The sequence below is a fragment of the Mangifera indica genome, chromosome 2 (assembly GCF_011075055.1).
Source record: "Mangifera indica cultivar Alphonso chromosome 2, CATAS_Mindica_2.1, whole genome shotgun sequence".
Classification (NCBI taxonomy): Eukaryota; Viridiplantae; Streptophyta; class Magnoliopsida; order Sapindales; family Anacardiaceae; genus Mangifera; species Mangifera indica.
The window spans coordinates 2,856,506-2,879,838 of NC_058138.1; the positions used below are offsets into that span (position 1 = coordinate 2,856,506).

At 30.5% G+C, this 23,333-nt stretch overlaps 3 protein-coding genes and 1 long non-coding RNA gene across 4 annotated transcripts; all 4 read right to left on the reverse strand.

Annotated features, from left to right (window-relative positions):
• Positions 1–563: 563 nt before the first annotated feature.
• LOC123206418 lies at positions 564–2,915 on the reverse strand. The gene is made up of 2 exons (XR_006500019.1): positions 985–2,915; positions 564–882 (listed from the first exon to the last, which is right to left on the reverse strand). It is a non-coding gene; the product is annotated as an uncharacterized LOC123206418 (long non-coding RNA).
• Positions 2,916–12,018: 9,103 nt separating this feature from the next.
• On the reverse strand, positions 12,019–15,644 carry LOC123203840 (putative UDP-glucuronate:xylan alpha-glucuronosyltransferase 4). The gene is made up of 2 exons (XM_044620291.1): positions 15,640–15,644; positions 12,019–12,979 (listed from the first exon to the last, which is right to left on the reverse strand). The coding sequence occupies exons 1-2, from the start codon at positions 15,642–15,644 to the stop codon at positions 12,019–12,021; spliced, it is 966 nt and encodes a 321-aa protein (XP_044476226.1).
• An 833-nt stretch (positions 15,645–16,477) lies between these two features.
• Positions 16,478–17,752, reverse strand: LOC123203854 (putative UPF0481 protein At3g02645). The gene is made up of 2 exons (XM_044620312.1): positions 17,466–17,752; positions 16,478–17,090 (listed from the first exon to the last, which is right to left on the reverse strand). The coding sequence occupies exons 1-2, from the start codon at positions 17,750–17,752 to the stop codon at positions 16,478–16,480; spliced, it is 900 nt and encodes a 299-aa protein (XP_044476247.1).
• A 4,374-nt stretch (positions 17,753–22,126) lies between these two features.
• Positions 22,127–23,286, reverse strand: LOC123203915 (UPF0481 protein At3g47200-like). The gene is made up of 2 exons (XM_044620404.1): positions 22,400–23,286; positions 22,127–22,259 (listed from the first exon to the last, which is right to left on the reverse strand). Exons 1-2 carry the CDS (start codon positions 23,284–23,286, stop codon positions 22,127–22,129), a joined length of 1,020 nt encoding a protein of 339 aa, XP_044476339.1.
• Between the last annotated feature and the right edge of the window lie 47 nt (positions 23,287–23,333).

A 23,333-nucleotide genomic window follows, 5' to 3' on the forward strand; every position in this document is an offset into this window, starting at 1 on the left:
TATTTAGTCTTTATTCATCACCGATGGGATTTTGCACATTTTGAGAATGCATCAATGCCGGTGAGTGCCCAAAATGGAATGCCTTTACATATTGTTGATGCCAAAAATCTCATATCAAACAAAAGTCAAGGGCTTTAAGTCAATAGAAACTCATTATCTTCTCTCCCTCACAAAGTTCCATTTAACGACAAAACAGCCTTACCACTTTAAATGGTATGTCTTGTATGGATCGAGACATCATCAATTATTGTACCATATGTGGGAACAATGTCAAGTGCTCTCCCCAAACCCCACAATTGGGAGGTTGTGACATCATAGTGGCAGACACTTTGAGCTATCTTCACCATCAATTCTTCTAGCCGAGAATCCATGGCACACTTTGTTGGACAAAACACTATATCCTTGCTGTGAATCATCAAATTGCCCATCCACTCTAATTGAAACCATGCCACAGTTTTGTCAGCTCTGACACCAATTTGATGCAAACCCAACAAATACAAGAAAAACCCAGAAAAAGAATCACAATCTCAGCACTACAGAAGTTACAGAAATATGGTATATGCTGGAAGGTTGCACTTAAAGTGCTTTTCATAAACTAGAATCATCAACAACAATTACAACTCTAATTCTCTGGCAATTTGAGAGGCAAAATGCCCTCCAAAACCAAATGTTCAATTATGATTTTCTTTCTTCTCTGCATTTAAGTTCCACACCTTCCCTCTTTATTCTTTTCTCCAACAATCCAAAATAGCCATGTGGACATCTGAAAATTGAAGATGGAGCTTACCATTTTCATGACTCATCATAAACATTCGCAAATGAGGGTCTACAAGTAAGCCCTTAGCTTCATACTTTGGATCATATACAGAGTTTTTGAAGTACCTGGTAATATGCAAAAACGACAGTCATATTTATCCTGATGTAAAAGTAAACATGAGGTTGCTTCAAATTTATAAAATATTAATCGACTGATTCACTTTGTACCTTGAATTTGAAGCATTGAGAACACTGTTGGGTTGGGCTAGACTGCTTTGTTCTAGAGGACTCCAATTAAATGGATCAAAGTTTGATGCTGCTGGAATGTTGTCCTGCCATGGCATTTTCATCTACAGTATTTTAAAACTACCTTAAACAATTTATGTGCATAGAAGATTAAACAATGAAATAAAACAAATAAACCTTTGGATAATTTCTGGTATGAGCTCAATAAACATGCGGAAGATGAGAATTTATCTGATCATTAACATGAATGCTGTATAACTATTAGTTAATATATAAACAATGTGATTAGATGTTATTAGGTGAACTTATGATAAAATGGCAAGTTTTGAACTGAGCCAAAAAGCACCATCTCACTTGCTTCGGCAAAGAAGAGTTGAGAAAAATATCTCCTCTCTTTCATTTTCACAAAGTCAATCACTCTTCCTATTATTTTATCTCTCTCTCAACAGAAGCAGCCCTATACTCAATTTGTTACCTGCTCTTATTGACTTAAACCGAAGGAGAGTAGTGTTTGCTTGCATTTTCTGTTGTACAGATCAAAGGCTATAAGATGCTTTGGATTATTGTATAAATAGATGTCTATATCATGAAGTTTCATTAAGTGAATGAAATTCGGATTTTTTCTCCGAAGATTCTTTTGCTGTTTTCTTGAATCTGCTCATGTTATGAAAGCCACAGAAGACTCACATCTACATTCTATGGTTTGAAACCCTATATGAGAGATATTCCAAATTGAGAGAGTCTTCATTTCTGTGCTACAAGCAATCTCACCAAAGCTCACAAGAAGCAACTTTCCATTTTAGAAATCGCAAGTATCCTTTGCAATCAGAGCTCATGATCTTGAACATCATCTGACTGGATCTTCAGTATGTCCACATCCATTCTACTACACACAATCAAAGGGTTTGGACTCTAGTTCCGGTAAAAGTAAAAAAACTACTTCCGATTATGTGCTTTGGAAGAAAGTAGATAAAATGTTGGTTAGTTGGTTACTTGTGTCCATATCTGAAAGTTTGTTTAGAGTGATATCGAAATGTCAATTTGCTTCGGAGATACGGAATACTTTAGAACTTGAGTTCATTAGTGAGTCTAAAACTCAGTTGTTGCATGTTTGGGGTCTATTTCAAAATACTAAAAAGGCAATCTGTCCATAAGTGAGTATGTACTAAAGATGAAAAACTCTGCTGAGGTGTTGTCTTTTAATGGCCAAGATATGCCAAATAAGGAGTTGATTCATTACATTTTGGAATGCCTTGCCTCAGAATATGATGCTATAGTGGCTAGCTTAACGTTTAGGATTGAACCAAGGCTGATCCTTTAAACCTACAGGTGGCATAATATCTACTTAAGAGGCATGAACTTAAGGTAGAAAAAGCCAATCAAAGTTCGTCCTCTGTAATGTCCTTAGATTTTTATGGTGGCTCTGCCCACACAACTTTTCTGTTAAATCCATAAAGACAGAATTGTGTAGTGGACTAGTAGATACTGATCCAGGAATTATACAGAACTAGCCTGCAATTCACCAAGGCTTGTCTCAGGCTTGTGTAGCAGCTCATAGTTCTTTCATTCCCCAGAATTCATTTCTTGTTCAACAGCCTTTTAATTAATGTATACTAGAATCTGCACTGAATAATTCTAATCCTAATTTTTTTGGGACATCTGGGCACAGCAACATGGCCTTCAAACAAATCCATCCTTTCTTAGTTATGCAACTCAGTTTTATGAAAAGAAGAGTAGAGGTCGAGTTTGGCAGAGGAAATGGTTAAAATGTAATGTGTGTACCTAAAATAACGAAAATCCTATATTCTGACATATGTGGTCCAACTCCAATAGCATCCATAGAAGGGTTCAAATACTATATTCACTTTGATGATGATTTTAGTTGTCTCATATAGATGTTTCCTTTGCGATTCAAATCTCATATAGATGATGATACAGTTTTTGAAAACTATTTGCATCTAGCAGAAAGACAGTTTACTTAAAATTGTTTGTAAAATTGTTTAGTTTAGATTGAAAATTTTTTAAACCATTTTTTCAATTTGGATTGCACTTTGAGTAATTTTCCAATCAAAACAAACTGTAAACTTTATTTCTTTAAAATATATATAAGTTCGATAAAATTTTTCAATAGATAATTAGATGTATAACTTGAGTGATTTTATAATTGAACTAAACCATAAACCGCATATACATACATATATTTGATAAAAAATTTTAATAATTAATTAGGTATACAATTTTTTTATATTTATTTTTTTATTTTTTTAAATGTATAATATATATATATATATATATTTCATATTTATTCTACATATTTAAATTATATTTTAGAAAATTATAATTCAATTAATTTTATTAAATGATATATAAATAAATAATTTTAATATAACAGAAAAGAATGATTTTAAAAGGTTTTAATTATGGTAGTCAAATTGTGTATCATATGTATAATACGTCTTTTAATAAATAAAAAAGTAAATTATTAAAAAATCATAATTAATACGTCATCATTTTAGGAAAATATTACAAACACTCTTAATTTTTTAAAATATTTTATATACACCTCTACTGTATCATTATTTTCTGTAAAAAAGTGTATCGATAGTATATATAGTATAGTATGTTATGTTTATTATATCATATTAATTTGATATATTTTATGATATGTATCAGTTTTTATATATATTATATCGTATCATAAAATACATATCATATATTATAACATATTTATAATTATAACTTAATCCATAATCTAATTCAAATCAGTGGGTTTTTTAATTTAATTTGATTTATTTAAAAAATTAAACCATCTTTTTAAATTTGATTTAAAAATCTTCCATACCATATCAAATCGATTATGTCCACCCTATTTGATTTTATATAACAAGTGCCTATCTGAAAATGTTAATTCAACACTTGTGTTCCATGTTTTGTCATTAATCAGTGCCCTAGATGTCGACCCTCAATGAGTTACGAGATAAACTGTCAATTCATTAATATATTATTGCAGTGGTTGGCTTGTCATGCATCATAAGTTATCGTACGACAATTAGGGCTAGATTCAAAGCGGGCTTGTTCAGGCTCGAAACGAGCTTTACTCGAATGAGCTCAAACCGAGTTTGCCTTAAATATACTCGAGTATAAACACGAGCTTGAATTTTAAGTGAAAAACGAATATGAGCTCGAACCTAAACACGGATTGAGCGAGCCGAGCTTGACTCACGAGCCACTCACTCAAATGAAAAAAATTTAGCTTAGAATAAACGACATTGTTTGTTCCCTAAAATACTGCCTGAAGCTGAGCTTCTGAGCTTAAAATGCAAACCCGAGCCTGAGCTAAGTGCGAGCTAATCTCGAATATTAAAATTATGAAATAAGTTGAACACAAACATATGTTTAACTAGCTCAATGAGCCCAAGCTTGGGCTCATTGAAAACAAGTCGGGCCCTGTTCAAGGTCGGTTCGACTCGTATCCAGCCCTAACGACAATGGTAATTTAATTTGACAGCAACTCTAAAGGCATGATTCACATTCATTGTAACCAATTAAACGAAAAAATAAATAAATACAAGTTGATGAAAGAGTATTGTTTGTTATGAGATACTTTTAGCTGAATACGAATAGACACATCAGAATTTGTTTTGGGGTCGTTTGGTTTCATCAATAATTATTATTTTGACAATTTATTTTTTAATATTTATATTATATTATTTAATTTATTAATTATAAAATATTAAAATATTTTTTTATCATCAATAATAATGTAATAAATAATATACATAAAAATTTGATTATCACCTTTACTTTTATCTTAGGATTAAATATTATCAAAATAATTTTAATTTTATTATAATTATAACTTTATTAATTTTTTAGGATAAAAATAATTTTATTTTCAATTGATTTAATAAATAATATAAAAAAATATTTTATAATAATTATATCTAAGGACATTTAAGTAAAATAATATTTTAGTATTCTTTTATTACCTCTAATCAAATATAATAATTATTTATACCTATAAAATTTTATCAAATTAGCAATAATTTATACTCAATAATTTTTTAAGTAATCTATCTTCAAGGAAATTTTTTATTTTTGATAATAATATATTTCTCAAACCAAACACTTCTTAAGTATTAAAATATTATTAAAATAATTTTCATTTTATTACTATTTTAGCCTTACTAATTAAATTTTTAGGACTGAAATTTTCTCATTTTTAATTAATATAACAATTAATATAAAATATATTTTAAAATAACTATATTCAAAGATATTTAATTAAAATAATATTTCAGTATTCTTTTATTATGATTAACTAACCATAATAATTATTTATATATACTAATTTTTATTAAATATAATAATAATTTATATTTAATAATATTTAAAATAATTTATTTTTATAATAATTTTTTTATATTTTATAATAATTTGAACTAACGCATCCAAAGTGAAATAGTGAGTTCATACATTTATTTAATTGCTTTGACATGAAAGAACTCGTAAATATGTCATGACCTATAAGAAATGTTTAATTTGAAAAATATTTTATTATCAAAATTGAAAGATTACTTTAAAAATAAATTATTCAAAAAAATTATTTGGTATAAATTATTACTATATTTGATAAAATAGATAGATATAAATAATTATTGTGTTTGATTAGAGATAATAAAAGAATATTAGTAAATTATTTTATTTAAATATGTTTGGATATAATTATTTTAAAATATTTTTATGTAATTTGTTATATTAATTAAAAATAATATTATTTTTACTCTAAAAAAATTAATAAATAAAAATATAATTATAAAAAAATTAAGAAACCTTAGTAATTTTTTAATACAGAGGAAATCAAATTATATTTTATATTATTTGTCACATCATTATTAATAATAAAATATTATTAAATTTTTTTATTATTTATAAATCAAATAAAAAATAAATTATCAAAATATTATCGATTAACCAAACGCCCGAAGTCTTGCTTGAGTTTACTGAGTGCTAGTTCACCGAGTGCTTGAATCATAGTCTCCTACCAGATGCATATGTTAACAGTACTGCTTACATTTACAATCCAAAAACTTTTAATATATTGATTCTAGTTTTATGGTGCATCGTGGACATGATTATCTGGTCATACCCAACGCATAATAAAATAGTAAATAGAATGACAGATAGACAATCAAAAATTACAAAATCTGAATGAACAGGAAAGAGTACAGGAAAGAGTACAGGATAGATAATGATGTCAATCTATTAATATTATTAAAGTACAATTAATGCATAATTAACAGAAGAGTTAATACAAACAATAAAAAATGACAAAAACTGAATGAAAAGGGAATATTACAAGAGAGATACAGGTGAAGTATGATTGTTAATCTATTAGTATTACTGAAGTGGTTGTTGGCTTGTCATATATCATAGAGTTGTCTTACAACAACAATAATTTAATTGTTGAGAGATAGATATTGAAGCTAATAATATGTCACTTCTATCTTGAAATCTACTTCAGAAGAAGTTATTTGCGATGGAGATAGAATTATATAGAAACATTATAACAAATTTACGTTTCTCAAGTATAAATACTTTTGTGTAATAAGAACAAATCTTTTTTTTTTATTGCCTTTCATGAAACTGAGTCTTATCTATTTTTACAGTCATTATTCTTTTAAGAAAATTTTTCACATATTTGGTTTTTTTCCTTTCCATGTAAACTAATTTTTGTTTTCTTTGGTGAAGAAGACCTATTAAAATTAACTCAAGAGTGTAGACTTCTTCATTTACTCTACAAATCCTTTTAGGCATCCTGTAAATACAGCACCGACCAACAGCAGAGTCGGAGTGCAGGTTTTAATCAATGTCATTTGGTGGACGAAAGTGAAGAAAATGATAAGAATATATCGTAGAAGTAATTAAGCAAGTGCAATTGAACCCGTATATTTTGGCCCCGGAAAATCAGAACTAGTTGTGTGGTAGATTGGACCAGAGTTCCTCCTCGCACTCGAATATATAAGCAGGTACCCCACATATATATATATATATATGTATGTATGTGTGTATATATATATATATATATATATATATATATATATATATATATATATGTATGTATGTATGTATGTATGTATATATATATATATATGTATGTATGTATGTATGTATGTATATATGTATATATATATATATATATGTATGTATGTATGTATGTATGTATATATATATATATATATATGTATGTATGTATGTATATATATATATGTATGTATGTATGTATGTATGTATGTATATATATATGTATGTATATATCTATGTATGTATGTATATATATATGTATGTATGTATGTATATATATATATGTATGTATGTATGTATATATATATATGTATGTATATATGTATGTATGTATGTATATATATATATGTATGTATATATGTATGTATGTATGTATGTATATATATATATATATGTATGTATATATATATATGTATATATATATATGTATGTATGTATGTATGTATATATATATTTCATTCTTTAGATTTTAAACCATTGTTGCTAATAAGTCAACAATGGCAATAACTTATGGCAATAAAATGCGTTGAATAAAGGAAAAAGACATGGGCCAAGCTTGTGTTGAATCTGTGTCCTGGATTGTTAAGATGCATTGAAAAAAGATTCTATTATAACAGAATCGTAGAGTGATTAAACGGTTTGGTTTTGCTTGGTTATGATTGATTAAAGCTCTGTTATAACAGAGCTTGGTTTCGCTTTTCACAGACGGTTATCGGCCGGCATGTATCAGTTATACTTATGTATTTTAGTTGAAAAGCACTTGATCCGAGTGATTAATAAAAATAAGAAGTTCTGAGGTATTTTTCATTGCCCTTGCTCTGTTCTTGATGGATTTTTGTTAGTTTTTGAATAAATCTGGTGTAGATCTTTATAGTCTGGTGATACTTGTTGAATGTTAGATGGGCTAAGAGGTGAAGTGTAATAGTCAGTCCATACATTTATTTAATTGCCTATTCATGAAAGAACTCGTAAATATGTCATGGCTGAAACATAATCTCGTACCAGTTGCATATGTTAAACGGTGGACCGGTGGTTACATCTCTCCCACCAGATGACCCCTGAAACATAATCTCCTACCGGTGGTTTCTTGTATTATTCTTGGCTTCCAGTTTTATGGTGCATACACAATTATTGCATAATTTACAGAAGAGTTAATAATTAAAATGGTAAAGAGAATGACATACTGGCAACGAAAAATGAAAAAAATTGAATGAACAAGGAAGACTGTAGGACATAGATAAAGATGAAATATGACTATAAATCCATTGATATATTATTGAAGTGGTTGTCTTATCATGCACCATAGAGTTGTCTTACAAGGACAAAAATTGAATTGTTGAAAGCGACTCTCCAAGATGGTCGTAACTTCCCTGAAAACTCTCAAGGCATGATTCATGTTCACTGGGACCAATTAAATGAAGAAAAAATAAATACAGGTTGACGAAAGAATACTGATGAATATGAGAAATTTTTAGTTGGATACGAGTAGACCCATCAGAATATCATTTGCAGTCTTGTCAGAATTATCAAGCATCTTTACATGCGAATCTTGTCAGAATTATTGATACCTTTGATGTCTTTTGCAAACATGTTTTAATTATTTTTCTTCTTTTTGCATAAAACTTTTTTTTTTCAAACTTTTGTTGAGGGAATCTTGTGTGTTTTGCTTTCACTTTTATGGTGGCTAGGGGATATTAGATATTACCTTTTTTGAGTAAATTTGAAATTGATTTTAACCCAACAACTATCATTTGGATAAGTTCAAATAATGAAGGATTTTTGCACATATCTCTCGATACCAAAAATTCATTAATTCTTTGGGAATCTATAATGATTCTAAGCTTGAAATCTTGTTTGAATAATTTCTTGCCCCTACATCTTGAGCCAACGGCTTTTTAAAAAATTTGTCTTGATTAAATCATTTTAAAAATATTAGAGGATTTTGTAGCAGTTATCCCCATTGTTTTGGGTATAACTGATTGCTGAACTTGAACTTTCTTTGTTTGACTTTTCATCATCTTGTAATTGGAACAACAAATTTTTTAATTAGAGTTTGAGTTCTTCTTTTGATCGAGCTCTAGCCAGAGAAAATGGAGCTATAATCTTGCAAGAATTTTTCAATTTTTCAATGATTGCATTTGTCAGTTCGGGGGTGTTTGACAAATATGATTGAATTTTCTCTTTAGTTAAATTTTCTTATTTGGGCTCTTAAACTAATAATTTTATAATCTCATGAAAGAATTCATGAGAGATAGGGTCTTGATGAGAAATGAAGGGTTGGTTGGAAAAGAGCTTCTTTTTGGGCATATTTAAAATTTGATTTAAAGAAATTGTGGGATTTTTAGATGAATTGAGGGAAGATATCTAGTATAAGATCAAATAACCTCTACCATTGAATAAACTAATATGGAAATTTGAATATTATATTTCGTTTGAAATAAATCATTTAGAGTGTCTGAATTGATAATTTTTATAGAGCAGAATATGAAACCGTGCATTTTGATTGTTCCAATATATGTAACCAGGAGGGTCAAACATTTGAAAAAAAATTTTAGGTCTTAAAAGATCTTTGCCCCGATTAGAAGGATTAAGGATTTTCATGATGTGTAGACATGAATGAGTTGTGAAATTTGGGATTAGTACAAATTGGAATTAAACCATTAAGTATGAAAGGAATAGATATTGCAATTTTAACATGTTTAATAGATGTTATGTTTAATAATTTTAAAGATTCACTCTTAAAAACCATTAAATCCAGTTTGTTCAATGGAGCAATATATTTCAGTTGTTACCCAAATTATACCATCGGTCTTTATAACCCAAATATATTAAATGTTTTAATTTTAAATATCAAAACATTTAATTATGATATTAAACTAGGATCAATACCCATAACATGCATATATAGCATTTAATACAAAAGTAATGTAATCTACCTTTGAATTTAGAGTCGTTGGGCATGACCTAGAAGAACAATACTATGTGTACTCACTTTTTGGTACACAAATATATACACACATGATGTATCATCATGTGATTGAATGTTAATTTATTTTTAATTCAAAATCATCTATTCACTTGATGACATGCATCAAATGTGTATAACTTATATATATAAAGTGAGTACACAGTTTTATTGGACCCAAAAGGGGACAAAATTTTATTCTAAGCTAATTTAAATAGGTCAAACATTACAATATCGAAAACCATTAGTTGGGATCAAATTATTCTACCTAATGATTGGGGACTAGACAGAGTAGTTACATTTTTAACCAAAGAACAATATAAGAGGCTCTTAGACCAATTCAAAATACAAAAATAGAAAGTATCATTAAAAAGCCAATGGAAGTGTAATAATTAGGTTTAACAGACTGTCAAGAGTAAGTATTGATGATACCCAAACTTCATTTTCAAAATTAAAAATGAAACAAACTTATAAACTATAAAGATTTTCATGTTCCTCAATCCTAAGATCCAACTCAATAAAAACAAATCACTACAACAAATTTTTAAAAAGGTGATAAAAATTTTTATCCTAAAAAGTTAAAAATTCATCTTTAAAAGTAAAAAATATCATTAAATGTAAAAAATGTTGTCTTTAAAAGTCAAATATTTCATCCCTAAATTGAATATTTGTTGATATCCAAGTGGTAGATAATTTTTCAAATATTCCAAGACCCTACTATTTAGTCCAAACACTTTTCACAAAAAGATGATGAAGAGGTTTTATAAAAAATGTCTTCTATTCATTCTCTAATGACGGATTTTTTTGAAAATATACTAAAATTAAATATGATAGAAAAATTCAAAATAAATAGAGAATTATTAAGAAATTTTTTTTTTGAGATAAATAAATCCAAAAAAATAATTTTTTAAAATATATATTAAAGAACAAAGAGATCAAATTCAACAAGAATATTATAGTTATTTGGAGGAAAATTTTGACAAGAGAGAAAATGCCAACATCAGCATGCCTATATAGTACACCTGGTCACGTGCTTCGGTTCCTCCTCGGCTTTCATAATTACCTATTTAATAATGCTAATTAAAGGATTAAAGAAAAACTAAATGAACATCAACATTACATAAACTGGTTCTACTCAATCAGATAAGATGGCAAGAAATTGGGCTAAGAGACAACCTGGACTGAGTTTCATCACAGAAATAAAAAAGGCCCACGGGCCATGAAAGGTAGGAAGGTATCCTCATCTTATGGGTCAAACAATTATAACTGCATAAAAAAAACCCGCGCTCAAGCCTGAGAAGTCTATCTAAAAAGAGAGACCAAACCTATATTTAATTTCCGTAATGTGATTTGTAAGATTAGATAAGAGCTAAGCTGACTTAAATTGATTCTATAAAATCTGAAATGAACAAATATGACTCAAACTTAAGCTATGATTTTAAAAATTATCAGACTTGTGAGTTCTAACCAAAAAAAAAAAAACATGAATTAAAGCTGAAATGTGATGATAAATAAAAAGAAAAATAACAGTATTATGTGTACAATTTTATATATAAATAATAATATATTATCATATAATTTGATATTATTATTTGTGTATATATTTGTATTACAAGATTAAACATATTCACAAGTATTGAGGTGACCCATCAAACTTTTTCTCACCAAATATGGATAGTAAAAAAATTACAGCTGTGGACTTACTGTTACAATTAAGGTTCATTCTTTTTCGTTACAGCAAATTACAATTCAGGATTGTTAACAAAACTTCTGCAATATAAAACACTCAGTGTGGAGCGTTTAACAACACTAATATAAATTTTTCGTAGAAAATAGAAAGGAAATTATGATGAAATAATTTTATAATATTCCCTAAAAATAATTTTTCAAAATTTTAACTATGATCCCTAACTAAAATATCAAAAAGTACAATGAACATGCCATAGAAATCATTAATGGTGTTTCAATTATTCAACAAGATGGTATCGTCTAGGATCTCTCACTCTGATCTTCCAGTGTCCATCAACCAAACTTGCATTTCTTGCTATCCCTCTCCACTTCTTAATCCTCCAATTCCCGTGCTTTGTTAGTGCACAAAATTTCTGCAACTTCTTGGGCATGGCATCGTAAACTTCCCACCATTTCTTGTGAGCTGAATCGCTCGCAAAAATATGGTGATCCACCTTATCCCAATTACAATCATAATCCTTGTAACACAGCCATGGCTTCAATCCCAAATAATGAATCGTGTAAAGATTTTCCGGGATTTGATGTTCATCGTTGCCATGCTTGTCAAGCTTAAACACCTTGAGATAATTAATCTTCGAAGGCAATCTATGCCACCATGTAAAAATTTCGTTCAGAAAACCTTGGTCGCCTCCGTTATAGGAAGCCACCTTGAAGCTCTTCAGCATTAACTTCTCAAACATGCACAGAGATGGCTCGATCACCATGATCCCTGAGTTGAACAACGAACGGTCGTTCCCTGCGGCTGATAACTGCGGAAAATAGAAGAACTTATCGATTTTCTTCAAGATAAGAAGATCAGCATCGATAAAAATAACTCTGTCGTATTCAATGAGTTGCCATACGCGAAGCTTGCTGTAGTTCCATTCATTGTAGGAGCCTTTTCTGGAAAACGGGCTGCGAATACGTGAAATTCGCTTCGTCTTCCATCCGGCAGCTTGAAGCCCTTGTAAAGATTTGTCAGTTAACGATTTATCATGAAGAAGAACAAGGTCTGTTGCGGAGTTGCTTTGGATTATGCTTTGTGCCAACACAATTGCTCCACATACGTAATCTTCTGAGGAATGAAGAACTGTTACATAGGCTTCTCTTTCATGGTCTGCTGTGTAATTCAATTCTGGTTGCTGGGAATATCTCCATTCCTCTTTTCCTGCAAATTGAAGAACCAGCGCTCCAATTACTCTTACATAATTTCAGAGTGAAGTCAAGATATAACTACTTTTGTAGTGAAAGTGAGCAAGCATAAGCATTAATGAAATTTCTCTTTCCTTTTAAAGGGGTGGATTCCATTCAAATCCAAACAAGAGTTGACTCAAATTGAAAATATCCAACTTAAGAGCCGGTGAAGAGATTGTTGGAAAAACTATTAGAAAACATTGGAAAAGAACAAGAAAGGTCGTGAAAAATGATTTCCAACAAATTTTCAGCGACTCTCCCAATTTGAACCGACAAATTTCAAGTCAAATTCAAGTCAACTAGCTCAGATATTTATCTGCTAGAGATTAAGTTTGTTTGGAGTCGAGGAAAATTTTGATGAAAAACTTGACATGAAACAACTCGTAGATTTTGTTGTTAAAGGTCAGATGCGCAAGGTATGCAAGTTTCAAAGATCATTATATAATCTAAAATGGTTGTCCAGATATTGGTACTTGAAATTTCATAAGTCTATAATGTTTTATAACTTTAAGGGGGCGTTTGGTTTGGGTAATGTTTGATTACTAAAATAGAAAGATTACCTTGAAGATAGATTACTTAGAAGATTACTGGATATAAATGATTATTATGTTTGATAAAATTTGATAGGTATAAATAATTATTGTGTTTGGTTAAAGGTAATAAAAGATTACTAGTAAATTATTTTATTTAAATGCCCTTGAATATAATTATTTTTAAACATTTTTATATTATTTGTCATATTAATTAAAAATAAATTTATTTTTATCTCAAAAAATTAATAAATAATAATTTTTCTATAATAAACTCAAGATTACCCCAGTAATCTTTAAATACCTAAGGTGAAGGTGGTAATCAGATTACCACCTATATTACCTGCCACGTCAGCATTGGTAATAGAAAATTACTGTAATCTTTTATTACTGACAAATCAAACAAGGGAATAAAAGATAGATTACCAAGGTAATCTATCTTTCCGCCAACCAAACGCACCCTAAAATGATTGATCAAAACTACTATATTTATGTGAAGAAGTTTTATGACAAATTTACAATTCTATCATTATATGTAGATGACAAGTTAATAGTTGGAAACAATTTGAAGTATATGATGACTATTAAAGGTTGGTCACCTATAAATTTTAACCGGAAAGATATGAGTATAATAGATTACATATTAAGAATTAAAAATTAAAATGGATTCTTTAAATAGACTTTTAACTCTATCACAAGAGTATTATATTCAAAAGATTTTAAAATAATTTAATATGGTAAATCGCAAATTTGTTGATTTTTCTGTGTCAAAATGCGAATTGTTGAACTAAGGGATATGTCCCAAAAACTCAAAATAAAAGAAGAGAAATGTCAAAAGTATCATATTGAAATATCATTAGATGTCTTATGTATACTATGATGTGTAATGTGTACACACCTACACATTTACTTTTTGTTATTGGGCTAATTAGTCGATATCAGTCAAATCTTGGAAAAAGAGCACTGAAAGGTTGTTAAGAGCATATTGATATATCTAAAAGACATTGTAGATTATTGTTTATGTTATCAAATATTAAATTTGCGTTTGATTAATTATTCAAATGCCAGCTAGGGAGATAATTTAGACTAACGCAAAATCTACTTTTGGTTATGCATTATTACTCTAAAAGGGCGTTATATCATAAAGCAATAAGAAATAGATATGTATAGTCTTATCTATAATAGAAGTCAAGCGTATAATTTTCACTAATTGTACAAGAAACTGTTTGGTTAAAATTTTTTTTTGTGAATTTGGGTATACAGGACGATATGATTGGAGCAATAGGTTGTCCATGTTGAGGTAATTTTTACAAATGATCTCAAATTCTATAGTAGAACAAACACATCGACACTAGACACAATTTTATAAGAAACATCATTTCCAAGAGGGAAGTATACATGCAATATATTTCTACACATCATATGGTCATTGATCCTTTCACCAAACTTTTTTCAAAATACGTATATTTTATACATGTTAAATCTCTTAGATTACATAGTTTATGATTGATAAGTTGTTGAACTTATATATTATACTAGTGACACAATATTGAAAATCATGAATTCAAGTTAATTTTGTTTTGAAATTGCATCCCCAAATTCTCGGTGTCTCATTGCATACACATTGTTTTGTTTGAAAGTTTAATAAAATTATAATGTCATATAAGTTAGAGATCGACTTACTCACACGAGCAATAGTCTTTGACGTTGAGAGAGCGTGCAAAGATGTGATATTTCTTGAGAAATATGGCGCTAAGAGAGCATAAAAAAAGAGACATATTTCTTGAGAAACAATTTTTTAGAGTTGAAATATCACTTTGATGATTAATCAAGATGAGATAATGGATATATACATTTGATAATGACCAGTTTGGATTCTCCACATCCAAATAACTTTTGAATGTTCGATGTAAGTTCTTAATAAATATAAATACCTATAAGTTTGAAGATGTTTAAGAACTCAAGTAAGGTGTTGGGTGTAATAACTAAACTAAGATCTGTATAATGTTGATGTAATGACATTTGTGGATAATAAACACTGTAGCACATGCTTCATACTATATGTGCATAAACCAATTAAAGTAGTAAGTGAATGAATCCCTACTTCCTCACTATGTAAGACCTTATGAGACTTACCTCATGTTGGTCCCCTTAGACACTTAACTGTTATTTGATATTTATTCTTAGTTTTTGCTATTTAAGCTTGACACCTATAACCATATACGATTCAATCTATAAAACATGACTTATATGTTACGTGTGTCAATTGGTCGGCCAATCTTATCACTCATATAAGAGAATTGACTTGATCATAGATACATAAAAAAATGACACAATATTATTTTGAAAGATTGAAATGTGCTAGTGTTATTGAGTAAGTTTGGAGTACAGAGAGACTAATGATTTATCATATATTTTTCTAGGTTAAAATGATAATGTTATTTCTAACGGATATATATTAATAAACTCCCAAGTACAGGTTACTCACAAAGTTGCACGACATATTTATAAGAATGAAATATACTATTGTATACGAATTTTGTGTTTAAGTATTTAATTTGGATCTTTTGTTATGTGTGAAAGAGAGATATTAAATCAAAATCCATTTACAACAGGTCAACGTGACCAGTTTACAATTAACTACCAATTGGCAGATAGTGGCAGGTAGGCTCATATAAATGTCCTAAAAATACCATTTTCTACCATTAATGAAAAACAAAAGAAAACAGAATGTGTTTCCCTCATCCCAATTTTTTCAGAAAAGATAGAAAAGCCTCCCAATGCCAAATAGACAAAAGGTCTCTCTACAGAATCCAAAAACAAAGTACTATAAGCAATTTTGTTATGGAAATCATTAAATTGGGACGCTGCAGATCATTCAACTACAGATTCGTCAAATCCAGGAATGTCAATTTACATTTTTTGATTTACAAAATTAGGCATATTATTTCCAACAATAAAAATAGCACTGTGATTACAAGATAGAAAAAACAGTTTGCGTTACAGTAAGCAGCAACAGTACAATTGCTGCAACACTTGCTGTGCCTGTCCAAAGATCGTTGAAATACACACTACTCAACTTTGCCTTGGAATGGTTCCAAGGATTTCTATAGTGTGCTTTCAAGTCCCTGGTGATGTTGTAGTAAGAAGATTCTGTCAAAGAAATTTCGTTGCAAATTTTGTTAAATATATTTGCCACAGAAGCATTATCGCCCAAACAGTTCTCAATAATCCCCTTTCCATGAAGCAAATCCACGTCTTCTTCAGTTTCAATAAAATAATCCAGAAGTTTAACATAACTGCAAATCCACGCATCGTTTGAGTAGTGAAGCTGCTCTAAAGCCATTATATTTCTGAGCAGAGGCTCCGTGTTGTCATCTACCGGAAGAAATGGTAATTTCAACTCCTTCACTTTGAAGCATGGGATTCTTTGCTTCTGCTCTCCAAGTCTGATGTCAAGTAAGCAGTCTGGAACATCATGACGCTTAAACTTGACTCCTGATCCATACAGCTTAACGGCATTAGGTATCTTTGTAATATATCCCTTCTGATGGTTTTTTGATGGGTAGTTTTGCAGAAATGCACATCTAACCCAATCCGTGAAATGGAGAACTTTTTCTGTCTAGATAGATATGCTCCCGATCCGTAACACCCGGAAGAACTCATCGCAAAGAAGCTTAAAGGAAGGATATTTATCATGAAGGTTGTCGAAAGCTAACTTACATAATTCATCTAAGACGAAGTATGGAAGTTGATTTTCCAGTAATGCAATGTCCATAGATATGCCCATGTACATTATTGGTTTATCTAAAATAAAATCAGTCTCATGCTTGTGTTTCCTCACGAAGAGCCCCAAGATGAAAATAGCATCATATAGAATCATTGTTACAAAATCAGGACTCTCAAGCTTGCAAGACTCGGTATAACAACTACGAATATATTGTTCATTGCATTTTATATACCTTAAAAGGTCTTGCTTGGTAAGAGATGTCCTCTTAAAAAAATGTATTAAATATGATGCTTTTCGCTTTTCCATTCCAGCTAATTCCTCTTTACCATGATGAAGAGGCCCTATTGAGACTAACTGAGGTATGTAAGCTTTTTCATTTACCATGCGAAGGCGGTTAGGTACCTGATAAATACTACCCTCATAAGGTGGATCGGTTTCTCTTATGCTAATTAGCAATTCTCGGCTCTGATACCCATGATCTTCATCTGCGCTTACAGAAGCAGTTATCTCTGAGCTCATTGTCCTGAATATTATGACAAAGACACAACAGCAATTAACAATAATTAATAATAAGAAAAAGAAAGAATATTATTAAGTGATGAAGCTATATGTGCACCTGAATTTTTTGATAGAAAGAGATTTCTAGTAATGCGATGAAGAGCCCACAATCCTAATCTCGAATACCCTAGCCCCAAGCCACAGGGATGAGTTACTAATGGTGAATCTCTCCCATCCTCTTTGTTTATTGATAATGTGTTTTCTCTTCCACTTCACCTACTAACATTTGTGTGTGTGTACATATATATACATGTCCTTGATAGTAGTGATTCCTTTCCTCTGCAAGTTACATTCCCGTGATCAAAAGATACAATACCGCTAATTAAGCTAAGAACATATGCCTCATCTTTTGCTTTATCCTGCCATGTCTGAACATGGGATTGCTTATGATAACAATAGTCACATAGTAAAGTTCATCCAAAACCCTATCAATAAATAATATGTTTATTGAAATACCCAAATTTTGTGTTAAGGGGTAAATTGTGCTTGGTAGAAAGTCAAAGCCAAAATAGTTCTTATGTGAAAATTTGTGGGCTTATTAAAAATTGTGCACAAGTATGGGTAAGTGTAAATTTTCCTTTATTTCACTAAATAAAGCATTTAGCTTCTTCTTCAGTACGGGAAAACCTGAAGCAGAGGCGAGAAAAGATAGAAAGAAAAGGAGAGAAAGGGAGAGAAGAGAAGAAAAAATGAAAAAAGAAGAAGAAGAGAAGAAAGAGAAGAAAGAATTTATAGGAAACAAGAGATAGGGTATTCCATTTCATTCAATTTAATTCTAGGGTTAAGCTCACTGTTTAAAATTGAGAATTTCTAAAATTCTAACTATGTTACTTTAAATTAGTGCAAGTAGGTGAGGAAGAAGAAAGATTCATTGGAAATTTCCACACCGACATTGGGTCTATTCAAATATCTGAGTGGGATACAAAACTTTTAATTATAGCTTTTACTTAAGCAAAATTTATAGTCTTTAATTTAAATACTTGACAAATGATATTATAGATTTTATGAAAATTTCCTTACAAACGATAGAACTTTGACGCATGTTGTTTAATTCAATTATGGTCTAACTATAATTTCTAAATGATTAAGTTAATAATGTTTTGTGTAGCTGTAGAGCTCAAAGCTTTATAGGAGATTGAAATTGTTAAGTGTTAATTGATTTAATATTTTCTATAGGTGTAAAGATCAAAGATATTCAATTCAGCTTTACAGGTAATTGAAATTGTTAAGTGTTAATTAATTTGATGTTTTGTGTAACTGTATAACTTAAAGATATTTAATTCAGTTCTTGAGGTGTTTTAAATTGTTAAGTGTTAATTGACTTGACATTGTGTATAGTTGTAGAGCTGAAAGATTTTTAGTTCAGTTCTATAGGAAAACTAAAATGGCTTAATGTTATTTAAGTTGATGTTTTGTGAGGCTGTGGAGTTGAATGTGATTTAAATTCAGTTTATGGATGATCAAAACTTGTTGAATAAATCATTATTGATATGTGTGTAGCTAGAGATAGGATGGAAATCTTAATTCAGTAAATTCAATGATGAATATGACTATATGGTTAACTGTTGTCTAGTTTAATGTTACAGGCAACTGTAGAGTTAAACGTAGTAATTTGGTGTGGTGTGATTGTGGTGGTTGCCTTATGACAATTATTCTAAATTTATATTATGGAGTTATTATGTTATGAATGTAATATTAAGATATGGTATCATTCAGATATTATTTGCTAATGCATATGAAGCGAAAAGTTACTTTGCTTGTGCAGTATTTTACGTCAGGTATAACAAGTTTCAGTCGTTTTACCTATACAATAATTTACCCCAAACATGATAGATTTCAATTGCTCTATCTATATAGTAATTTATGCAAGGTATGACAGATTTTAGTTGTTCTACATGTGTAAAAATTTACGTAAGGTATAATAGATTTCAGGTGCTCTGCCTATGTAGTAGTTTACTCTAGGTATGATAGATTCTAGTTGCTCTACTTGTGCAATATTTTATGCAATGTATGACAGATTTTAATTGTTTTGTCTATGTAGTCATTTACACTGGGTATGACAGATTCTAGTTGCTCTACTTGTGCAATGTTTTACACTGTGTATGACAAATTTTAGTATTCTGTCCTAGCGAGATTACAGTATATTGAGTACGACAATTCTTTCTTACTCTACTTGCATAAGGGGACACCCACCAAGTTTGACAAATTTCCCCTTCAGAATACTAGTAGAGGTGTACAACTCATGTTATTGTTTGATAGGAGATTCAGAAATAAATATATAAATGATTGATAATCAGATTTTCTATTTAATTATAATATTCCTTACACATAATTCTATCACTTGTGCAATGCTTGTTCCATTAAATTAAATTTATAATATTAATTATGCATGGAACCGTTGACAACCCCATTGCTAGTAGTGCTACCATTGAAGGTGGCATGGATGGCAAAAAAAAGGGGGGTGGTGGGATGGTGGGGGTGTGGGGGCTGGCGCGGGGGTGCGCAGTATGTCGGCCAAATCAAACTACTATATATATTAGTGCAATCACTTAATTCGCTGGTCGATTTTAATTTGCAAACGCAATTGCTGGGTTCTTGTAGGGACCCTCAACCTATAATATTGCTAGTGTGCTTGGCAAGCGTCACATGAAAGGCTTACCATAAATCAGTTACAATAGAAAGTCTCCAAGATTGATAGATAAATAGATGGTTTTTCATACCCAGTTTCAGACGAATTGAAGTACATTTTAATGAAGAAAGGTCTTGTCAAGGGAACATAGCCACCATTGTAATGCTAGCTAGCTACAGCTATTTCATTTTTTTTCTTTAATTTGTAGCAACTTGGTGAATCAAATTCGTGAAACACCAATTATGTGACAACCACTTGGAGCTAGTGTATGCCAAATGCCAGCTGATTACTTCCAGGACAATGACTTAATTTGGAAGTAGGATAGATTCTATTTGAGACGGGTTAGACTCAAATCCACATTTGGTTCAAACAAATTGAATCTAGCTAAAACTTTAGTTTCATTGACAATTCTTTAATGATATTATATCAATTTAAATAAATTGTTATAACTTAACTCCGATCGAATTTACATATGAGCTAGGATCAATTACAATGATTTTATGATGGGTGTTGATGATGAGCTAACTAGAAGTTGATTCCATGATTGATCATACTCATCTTTGCATGTGTGGACCTCTGCTCATTGATGATATTTTAAACTTTTATTGGAAAAAAAATCTAGATATAGTTTATAACTGTATTAAGTTGTAATTGCAACTTAAAGTTTTTATTTGGAGGTTGTTATATTATTTTTAGTAAGAATTTTAGTATTTAGTTTAAGTATAATGTTCTCGTTAAATTTTAATTATTAGTAGTGAATGATTTATTTTAGTGATGATGGTTCAAATTCTTCTTTAGAAATTTAATATCTTGAGTTGGTTGACATATTAAGAATTGTTATGTGCTCCTCACAAATTTGTATTAAAATATTTTAGAAATGTTTTATATATTGCCCACTCAGTGAGCTTTCTACTTATCTTTATAGAATTTTTTCCCTCCAGGATTGTATCAAATAGTGATTTTGCTCAAGTTTGTGTCACAATATAGCATCTTTAGTAGATGTCTTATTTTTCATGTCTATATAGATCCTTTGAAAAAGTTATGTAAATATTGAAAGGTCGGAGATCTAACTAAAATTTAACCTCATGATTTTGAAAAGGAAATCAAGATGTTTTGTGTTATATACACACAGGTGTTGTAGAATATTTTTAAACAGTTTACAGGATTTAGGCCTCCTAAGTCCCATAAGAATATTACAATGTTATGAGATTCATTGGTCGGGACGGTCCTGTCATTTATGTACACTAAAATTAACATCTTTAAACCAAAAAACAGTAGGTAATGCTTTGTAACACCTTTTTCGTTATATAATAAAGAATAAGTAGTGGGTAATTAAACTCCACTTACTTGTTCGAAGGCCTTACCCCATGCACATCACCGTAATGACTTTTAATTGTAATAGTCACCAATTCCAATCATTGGTTGCCATTTAAAAAAAAAAAAGGTTCATAAAAAAGCTAACCCAACGGATTACGAAGCTTGTTAAACACTTGGCTGAAAGTTACATGGAGTGACTGTGACTCCTTTCTTGCCCTTATACGAATCCCAGTAGTCAAGTTAAGAATGTATGTACCTCATCTTTTGCTTTATCTTAGCGCTTTAGTTCAGCTTCCTTTGCAGATATCTTTACTAAATCCTTGTCAGTAACCAGATTGTCCAACGTTACTCATAAAAAAAAAAACTGATTTCCCCTGCCGCCAGTACCTCTACCAGAGACTCTGCCATGACCACGAAATCGAGGTGGAAATGAAGTTGTACGAAAGATCCATGAACATAGGATCATCAGGGCCGGCTAGCAAAAGCCATCCTGTGCAAGTTCTCTGGAACAAAGTACGGAGGCTGATATTCTATAAACAATAAGTCATAGTATATAGTATTCGCTATTAGAATAATAAACTTCAATTAATGCAAGATTACACCCACATTTAGATATTGGTCGATTTTATAAACTATTAATTAAAATCAATTGCATAGTTTACTTCATAAAAGATATGGTTTGCAAGAGCGTTAGCAATGAAATTCCAGCTGCTGTTAGTGTGGCCGTGCCTCGCCAAAGGTTCTTGAAGTAGACACTTTTTAATGTCGCCTTTGTATGGTTCCAAGGGTTGTTGTAGTGTGCCTTCAATTCCATGCTAGTTTTATAATAACACGACTTGCTTCTATGAATTTGCAAGCTAAGTCTGTTAAACAAATTCACTACAGAAATATTGTCCCCCATACGATTCCTTATAATCCCTTTTTTAACAAGCAAATCCACGTCTTTTTCCTTATTAATCAGATAATCCATCAGCCTCACGTAATTGCAAACTCGAGTATCTGATGGATAGTGACACTGCTCCAAAGCCATTATGTTTCGAAGCAAACGTTCAGTCCCATAATCAGCCAAAACCAAATGAGGTATTTGCAGTTCATGAACTTCAAACCATGGAATCAGCCGCTTTCGCTTCTCAAATCTTATGTCAAGCAAGGATGTTCCTGCAATGCCCTTAAACTTCACCCCCGACTCGCGCAACTTCACTGCACAAGGCACATCTGAAATGAATCCCTGCTCTAAATCCTTTCTCCGGGGGAAGTTTTTAAAAAGGGTGCTTCTTCTCAAGTCGGTGAAATGTTTAACCACAATCTCAGCTGGTAAGGTATTGGACAAATATAAGAATTTATGACAAAGTTCCCGGAAAGTTGGGGTTTTGAAAGCTAAACTGTATAGCTCCTCCAGGACAAAGAATGGAAGTTGATTTTCGAGTAGTTGCAGGTCCATCCTTAGAGCAAATCTAGTTGTTGGTATCTTTAACAAAAAGTTATCACTTTCACCGGAAGAGCTCGAGAATGAAGACAACGTCGTGTTCAACCATGGTTGTAAACTCATGACTCTCCATTTTAATTATATCTTCATAACACTAACGAATTCGTTGT